The sequence below is a fragment of the Carcharhinus amblyrhynchos genome, chromosome 25 (assembly GCF_965287045.1).
Source record: "Carcharhinus amblyrhynchos chromosome 25, sCarAmb.v2.hapA, whole genome shotgun sequence".
Taxonomy (NCBI): domain Eukaryota; kingdom Metazoa; phylum Chordata; class Chondrichthyes; order Carcharhiniformes; family Carcharhinidae; genus Carcharhinus; species Carcharhinus amblyrhynchos.
Genome location: NC_137348.1, coordinates 41817023 through 41826098, shown reverse-complemented (window position 1 = coordinate 41826098; position 9076 = coordinate 41817023). Strand labels below are relative to the sequence as shown.

The 9076-nt window shown below is 48.3% G+C and overlaps 1 protein-coding gene across 1 annotated transcript; it reads left to right on the top strand.

Moving 5' to 3' along the window:
- Positions 1-7623: 7623 nt before the first annotated feature.
- Positions 7624-8523, top strand: LOC145358321 (radiation-inducible immediate-early gene IEX-1-like). Its single transcript, XM_080212238.1, has one exon. The coding sequence runs from the start codon at positions 7754-7756 to the stop codon at positions 8192-8194; it is 441 nt and encodes a 146-aa protein (XP_080068364.1). The 5' UTR covers positions 7624-7753; the 3' UTR covers positions 8195-8523.
- The last annotated feature ends 553 nt before the right edge of the window (positions 8524-9076 follow it).

Below are 9076 nucleotides of genomic sequence, written 5' to 3'. Positions count from 1 at the left end.
ACAGTGGGTTAGCACTGCTGCTTCACAGCTCCAGGGCCCTGGGTTCAATTCCCAGCTCAGGTCACTATCTGTGTGGAGTTTGCACATTCTCCTCGTGTCTGCGCGGGTTTTCTCTGGGTACTCTGGTTTCCTCCCACAGTCCAAAGATGTGCGGGTTAGGTTGATTGGCCGTGCTAAGAGATTGCCCCTTAGTGTCCAGGGATGTGTAGGTTAGAGGGATTTGTGGGTATAATATGTAGGGATATGGGGGTAGGGCCTGGGTGGGATTGTGTTCGGTGCAGACTCGATGGGCCGAAGGGCCTCTTTCTACACTGTAGGGTTCTATGATTCTATGTGGAGATGCCGGCGTTGGACTGGGGTAAACACAGTAAGAAGTCTGACAACACCAGGTTAAAGTCCAACCGATTTATTTGATAGTAAACTCACAAGCTTTTGAGGTTACCCTCTTCGTCAGGTGAATGGAGAGTTCTGGCCTCAGACAGAGCATATAACAGCACAGACAGTTTACAAATTACTGATTAGAATGCAAATCTTTACACCTAACCTGCTATTCAAGTCTTAAAGATGCCGACAATGTGAGTGGAGATAGCATTAGGCACAGATTAAAGAGATGTGTATTGTCTCCAGACAGGACAGTTAGTGAGATTTTGCAAGTTCAGGCAAGTCATGGGGGTTACAGATAGTGCGACATGGACCCAAGATCCCGGTTGAGGCTGTCCTCATGTGTGCGGAACTTGGCTATCAGTCTCTGCTCAGCGACTCTGCGCTGCCGTGTGTTGTGAAGGCCGCTTTGGAGAATGCTTACCCGAAGGTCAGAGGCTGAATGCCCGTGACTGCTGAAGTATTCACCAACAGGAAGGGAACAGTCTTGCCTTTCTTTACACAATCTATTTTGGGGTGCTGACTGCTGCTTTATATGCAATCTTTATCAGCTGATTGATATCCCTGCTGGGCAGGTATGGACACATCCAGTGGTTCAGTCCCACTGCCCATTCACAGTGCGAGAGTGCAGAGGCTGAGGACTGGCGGTGGACAGGGCGGGAGTCCCATCCTCTCCTCTCCCACAGCCTCCTCTGGTTATGTTTATGGGACATTGTCCCAGAACAGGAACTCTGACGGGGCCCTTGTTATACTCTTCCTGTGGCTCAGACATAGGCAAGCTCCCTCTGTACCAGACCATTAGTAAGCTGCTGATGTGTATCCCAGGATGGCTCAGTTACACGTCCCACTCATCCTGACTGTCACCTCCACACCCAGGTTAAGACACTTGGCAAACTCATTAGACACCTCTTATACTCACAGGCACCAAACTGGTGAGTGTTGCTTCGCAACAAATCAAACAACACATCTATACATAGAATGTTTGGGAGGTTCTGCATTCCAGAGATCAAAGAGAAACACTTTCATCAATGTCCCCATCAAACACTCCCAGGGCAGGCACAGCACACGGTCACATACCAAATTCATTCTTTCACAGGATGTGAGTCCAGCTGGCTAGACCTGTATTTATTGCCCATCCCTTAATTGCCCTTCAGCAGGTGGCAGTGAGCTGCCTTCTTGAACTGCTGCGTGGTGTAGGCACACCCACAGTGCTGTTAGGAAGTGAATTCCGGGATTTTCACCTAGCGACAGTGAAGGAACGGCCGATATATCTTCAAGTCAGGATGTTGAGTGACTTGGAGATGAATTTATAGATGATGCTGTTCCCAGGTATCTGCTACTCTTGTCCTCCTCGGAAATAGAGGTCAGGGTTTGGAAAGTGCTGTCAAAGGAGCCTTGACGAGTTGTAGATGATATTCACTGCGGCTGTGCATTGGTGGTAGAGGGAACAAAGCTTCCTCTACACTGTCCCCATCAAACACTCCCAGGACAGGTACAGCATGGGGTTAGATACAGAGTAAAGCTCCCTCTACACTGTCCCCCCATCAAACACTCCCAGGACAGGTACAGCACGGGGTTAGATACAGAGTAAAGCTTCCTCTACACTGTCCCCATCAAACACTCCCAGGAAAGGTACAGCACGGGGTTAGATACAGAGTAAAGCTCCCTCTACACTGTCCCCCCATCAAACACTCCCAGGACAGGTACAGCACGGGGTTAGATACAGAGTAAAGCTTCCTCTACACTGTCCCCATCAAACACTCCCAGGACAGGTACAGCACGGGGTTAGATACAGAGTAAAGCTCCCTCTACACTGTCCCCCCATCAAACACTCCCAGGACAGGTACAGCACGGGGTTAGATACAGAGTAAAGCTTCCTCTACACTGTCCCCATCAAACACTCCCGGGACAGGTACAGCACGGGGTTAGATACAGAGTAAAGCTCCCTCTACACTGTCCCCCCATCAAACACTCCCAGGACAGGTACAGCACGGGGTTAGATACAGAGTAAAGCTCCCTCTACACTGTCCCCCCATCAAACACTCCCAGGACAGGTACAGCACGGGGTTAGATACAGAGTAAAGCTCCCTCTACACTGTCCCCCCATCAAACACTCCCAGGACAGGTACAGCACGGGGTTAGATACAGAGTAAAGCTCCCTCTACACTGTCCCCCCATCAAACACTCCCAGGACAGGTACAGCACGGGGTTAGATACAGAGTAAAGCTCCCTCTACACTGTCCCCATCAAACACTCCCGGGACAGGTACAGCACGGGGTTAGATACAGAGTAAAGCTCCCTCTACACTGTCCCCATCAAACACTCCCGGGACAGGTACAGCACGGGGTTAGATACAGAGTAAAGCTCCCTCTACACTGTCCCCTCCATCAAACACTCCCGGGACAGGTACAGCACGGGGTTAGATACAGAGTAAAGCTCCCTCTACACTGTCCCCCCATCAAACACTCCCGGGACAGGTACAGCACGGGGTTAGATACAGAGTAAAGCTCCCTCTACACTGTCCCCCCATCAAACACTCCCAGGACAGGTACAGCACGGGGTTAGATACAGAGTAAAGCTCCCTCTACACTGTCCCCATCAAACACTCCCGGGACAGGTACAGCACGGGGTTAGATACAGAGTAAAGCTCCCTCTACACTGTCCCCCCATCAAACACTCCCAGGACAGGTACAGCACGGGGTTAGATACAGAGTAAAGCTCCATCTACACTGTCCCATCAACCAGTCCTGGTTGTCAGCAATGCTGTCATGTCTCTGTTTAATTTCTGAAAGATAATTTTCAGTTCCTCACTGTGGGAAAACTCATGACTAATGTTTGTCCTGGAACACAGTCAAAGTTACCAGCAGATTCCTGTCTCCTTGGGATGGGACTCCTATCTGGCAGGATTTGGATAATCTATTTGATTGGAGTGACATTGGGGAGCTGTGGAGGAGGCAGGGTGGGCTGGTAATGCCTGCTGGCTGGCTCAATATTGCACTAAATGGGAATCATTCATTCGCTGAGGATTATGGTAAACACAGCAAGACTGGGATGAAATCCTGACCTATTCCTGGTGTTCTTTTGGTTGAAGGGACTGTTTTCAATTGGAATGTGGTTTTGAGATAACGGGAGTGAGTTTCACTAAACAGTGAACAAGAGCCTGATCCTGTCGCCAACAATAAACCCTGCACGGGTAGATTGGTATGGAGCGGGCACTGCGAGGTGAAGAGATGGGCTCTGCTCAAAGGCATCATAAGGGCCTGAATGATCAGCCAGGCTGAGTTGATAGGATATGAATCAGAAGGTTGTGGGTTCGATCCCCACTCCCGAACCTTGACTCTGTTGTAGGCTGAGCTGGCACTGCAGGAGTGAGGCAGAAAGCTGGGGTGAGACATCGAACCAAGGGCCCACAGGATGATCTGAAAAGAGGCAGGGAATCAGCGGCCTGGTCATTACACACCCACCAATCACCACTGCTTGCAAATGGCATCATTATTTACGGGATCTTGCTGTGTACAGAATGCATTTCCTAAATGAAAATAAATACTTGTATCGATGTGTCTTTTGTGATCATACTGTCCAGGACAGTATAATTCAAACCAGACAAACCCTAGGAGATAAAAATCCTCATTTTTCCTCTGGTTCTTTTGTCAATTACTGTAAATCCTTGTTCCCGGATTACTGAGCCACTCCTACCAATGGAAACACTTTCACCCTATCTACTCTACTCTCATTGGCTTGGAATGACTTTGTACAGGTTCTGGATGTGAAAGGCTATATAAATGTACGTTCGGTGTCACTGCAGCTCAGTGCTTGCAAACTTGGGTTTGCACCAAAACATTCCACTCCAGAGACATCGAATCCATTCTGACAGCCCGATGCGGTATTGAAGGAGTGCTGCACTGTCTGAGGTTCAGAGTGGATGTTAAACCCAGGCACCATTTCCATAGAACCCCGACAGAAGGAGGCCAGTCAGCCCATGAGGTCTGCACTGACTCTCTGACACAGTACCTTACAAAAGCACTCTCCGCTGCCTTATTCCCATAACCCCACCCAGATGCCAAGGCCGATCAACCTAATCCGCACATCTTCAGACTGTGGGAGGAAACCGGAGCACCAGGAGGAAACCCACACAGACACGGGGAGAATGTGCAAAACTCCACACAGTCACCCAAGACTGGAATTGAGCTCAGGTCCTTGGCGCTGTGCTAACCACTGTGCCACCGTGCCACACTTTGTTCCTGTTTCCAAGAGCAAGGAATTCTCTCCTAATTTCCTGGCCAATTGGTCTTGCTCTCTCTTGCTGACCACAAAGTTCTGGTTATTAGCGACACTACACTGGGTTATTAGTGACACACGTCTGGGTTATTAGTTACGCTATTCTGGGTTATTAGTGACACTATGCTGGGTTATTAGTGATACTATCTGGGTTATTAGTGATACTATCTGGGTTATTAGTGACACTATGCTGGGTTATTAGTGATACTATCTGGGTTATTAGTGATACTATCTGGGTTACTAGTGACACTATGCTGGGTTATTAGTGATACTATCTGGGTTATTAGTGATACTATCTGGGTTATTAGTGACACTATGCTGGGTTATTAGTGATACTATCTGGGTTATTAGTGATACTATCTGGGTTACTAGTGACACTATGCTGGGTTATTAGTGATACTATCTGGGTTACTAGTGACTTTCTGCTGCTTTCGGCTGGCTATGAAATAAGACAAGAAACAGTGAGGTTAATTAACTGGGAGAAATCTAACTTCAATTGGGTAAGAATGGATCTGACCCCGAAAAACTGGGATCAGAAACTGACACCCAAAACTGTAACCAGACGTGAGATAATTCCGTCAAAGTCTATTCCCATAAAAGGGGAAAGACAGGGCAAACAAAGCCAGAGCTCCCTGGATGTGAAAAGAGAGAAGGATTGAGATGAAGAGGAAAAAGTGTCCTTATAATAGATATCAGGAGATAGTACAACCAAGAACTGAGAAAAGCAAAGAGGAGGGGCAAAGTATTGAGAAGAGACTGGCAGCGAACATAAAGGAATCCAAAAGTCTTCTATAAAGATATGAACAGTGTAAAGTCCCAATATTCGCAGGGGTTACATTCCTGCAGAAACCTCGCAAACAGCCAAATCGCGAGCAGTGAATGTTTTTAAAGGGATTTTAAGTAAATATGTTCCAATAAATTAGGGTGCAGTACCTGTAAAAGGACAGAGAGGGGAGCCGCTGATCAATACAAATCAGTGAAGATTTTAATCTTGTTCAGGCTGCACTTCACAGAATAATAATCACCGCACCGAAAAACGCCTCCGTTCTTTAAATAAAAGAGCAGCGTCCCCTCCGCAAACTTCTCCCGGTTTGGATCAAAACTCAACACTGACCAAAAGCTCCAGGAAAAGAAGGGAGAGGGAGAAAGAGTGTGGATGGGTGAACTTTGCAGCCACGGTTGGTGATGCAGTGGGTAACACAAAGCTGGGGTAAAGGAGAACACAAGGATGTGGCGAGGAGTGGGTCACAACTGCGGTAAAAGGACCCCCAGGGGAGGGGGCGGTGTGGGGGGGGGGGCACAGCTAAGGTTTAAATAAATACTTTGCTTCTGCCTTTATCAGAGAGGGTGCTGCCCAGGACATGATCAAACAGGAGGTAGTTCAGACACCTGTAGGGAGAAGGGAGAGGTATTGTATAGTCCCTGTGTACATAAAGATGGGAAGGTGCCAGGACCGGATGAAATGATTCCAGGGATGTTGCAGGAAGCGAGAGTGGAGGTAATAATCTCCAATCTCCCTTTGACATGGGGTGGTTCCAGAGGACTGGACAATTGCAAATCTTACACCCTTCTTCAAAACAAGATGTAAAGATAAATCCAACAACTATATTCCCCCCTATGGTTTCCCCCTATGATTTCCCCCCCATGATCCCCCCCAAATGATTTCCCCCCTATGATTTCTCCCTATGATTTTACAGACCAGTCAGATTAACACCAGTGGTGGGGAAGTTTCTAGAAACTACTCTTTGGGGCAAATTTTGGGACGTGGGTGGCGCAGTGGCACAGTGGTTAGCATTGCTGTCTCACAGCTCCAGGGACCCGGGTTCAGTTCCCAGCTTGGATCACTGTCTGTGCAGAGTCTGCACATTCTCCCCGTGTCTGCATGGGTTTCCTCCGAGTGCTCCAGCTTCCTCCCACACTCCAGAAGATGTGCTGGTTAGGGACATTGGCCGTGCTAAATTCTCCCTCAGTGTATCCGAACAGGGGCTGGAGAGTGGCAACTATAGGACTTCCACAGTAACTTCATTGCAGTGTTAATATAAGCCTACTTGTGATACTAATAAATAAATTTAACTTTAAACTTAAACTTGGGAAATTGCAGTTTAATTCAGGAAAGTCAGCCCTATCCCCGTAGCCTGTACATTTGTGTTATCCCATAACATTCACCATGACCCACCCAGCTAACCCATACAGCTTCAGAGTGTGGAGCACCCAGAGGAAACCCATGCAGACATGGGGAGAACGTGCAAACTCCACACATCTGTGGAGTTACAGAATATGTAAGGAAAATAAGGTGGCGATTGATGTGAGCATCCGATTTGAAGATAAGAACAGCTTCCTGGGAAAAGCCCGGGAGGAAAACGTAGGAAAGTATAACCATCTCACAGAGGGTATTCGGGATTTGACTAGATGCTCCGAGGTAATGTTTTTCAGATTTGTTGTGGATGTTTGAAGCCAGCGGCACCATCAAAGTGATCAGCTAATGAAGTTCTGGGGGGATTATGAATTTTAAAGACTTTGCAGAACAGATTACCTTTGGTAATTAATATTTACTCTATGTTTAAAACTACTTTTAAATATTTATGCACGTTTATCACGGTTTGTTTTATTTTCATAGTTTGAATAATAAATTGCATTGTTTTACGATTGGTTAACTGGCAACTGCTCCACATAACAAATAATGAGAAATCAAACCTAATCCAAGAGATTATTATTGAAAAGGAAGAATGTTCAGGGATAGCGGAGGGGTGCCACTGGGTGAACTGCCCTTTCAGTGAGTTAGCACAGAGGGACTGAACAGTCTCCGTCTGGCTGTAATATTAATAAACTTCAGTGACTGTCCCAAATGAAAGGGGCGGTGAGCACAGGGGCTGAGAAAGGTGGAGCCGTTACAGGATGAGAATATAAGAAGGTGCAGTTAGACAGCACAGATAGAGAGACACAGCAACACAGAGAGAATCACAGCGACACAGAGAGAGACACAAGGACAGGGAGAGAGAGACAGCGATACAGAGAGACACACACACACAGAGAGTCAGCAAGGCAGTAAAGCTCCGGATAGTCAGAGGGAGATACAGAGAGTGACCAGCGGTTCATGCTGACCATGTGTCCCTGCAATGCCAGCGCTCAGTCTCAGCTTCTCTGCCCGAAGAAAGTGATCCCGGTGCAAGGGGACATCTTCACCTTCGATCCCGAGTCTCAGAGAGCCGTGTCCCGGTGTCAGGCCAGCCGGAGCAGCAGGCGGGCCCGGAGAATCCTGTACCCGGCGGTCAGCCGCCGCTACCTCCCCCGCCGGCAGCGGGACCACACCAAGAGCTGCCTGTTGCTGCTCTGCGCCCTGGTCACTCTGCAAATCTACTGGGAAGAGCCGGGGACCGAGGCGGAGCTCAGCAACCCCGGGCTGCCCGGAGATTCTCCGGCCCGGGGGCTGCCCCCGAACAGCAGCCAGGCGGACACTGGGCTGGAGAAACCCCCCAGGGTCAGGGGCTCCGCTTACCTGGAGCTCTACACAGAGGCGACTGCCCTGCGACTGTGAACCTCAAAGCAGCGGGACTGGGAGAGCGGGCTAACATCCAGACCCGGGGCTGTGGAACCGGAAAACTCCAGATCGGGGACTGCAGAACCGGAAAACATCCAGATCAAGGACTGTAGAACTGGAAAACATCCAAATCGGGGACTGTGGAACCAGAAAACATCCAGATCCAGGTGTGGAAAACCGGATAACATCCGGATCAGGGACTGCAGAACCGGAAAACATCCAGATCGGGGACAGTAGAACCGGAAAATATCCAGATCAAGGACTGTAGAACTGGAAAACATCCAAATCGGGGACTGTGGAACCAGAAAACATCCAGATCCAGGTGTGGAAAATCCGGATAACATCCGGATCCGGGACCGCAGAACCGGAAAACATCCAGATCCAGGACTGGAGATCCTGCAATGAGGAAGGTGCCGTTGTGAACTTTTTGAGATCTGTACTCTCAATGTTAGTTTTGCTGGAATGGGGTCAGGGCGACTCTGTCCCCAGAGAAAAACAAACACTATTTTAGCAACAGAACTGGGTCAGCACAAGGAACTGTTAACACTTGAAATGCTAATTATATGTATGTTATATATTTATTTGTTAATTATTTAATAATGTATGTAACTGTTATTTTATTGAATTTATTTTATTGAATAAAATGTTAAATATCATTTAGTTGAAGGTGTGTCTGATTTTGGGGATTGAAGACAGGAGCGGGATTGGGGACTCAATGCCACTCCCAGCCCTGGCTGGGTCACCCCCATGGGGGCTGTAATCTCTGGCCAGGGTCCCGGGGACCAGCTCCTCCAGGCAGGAATCTCCCCAGACAGCGGAGTGAGGCTGCGGGTCAAAAAAAATCACAACCCACACTCTGTCTGGGTTTCACCAGTTTGA

Excerpts from the sequence above, each read along its gene's own strand:
- LOC145358321 (XM_080212238.1), top strand. The coding sequence starts at position 7,754 with ATGCTGACCATGTGTCCCTGCAATGCCAGCGCTCAGTCTCAGCTTCTC.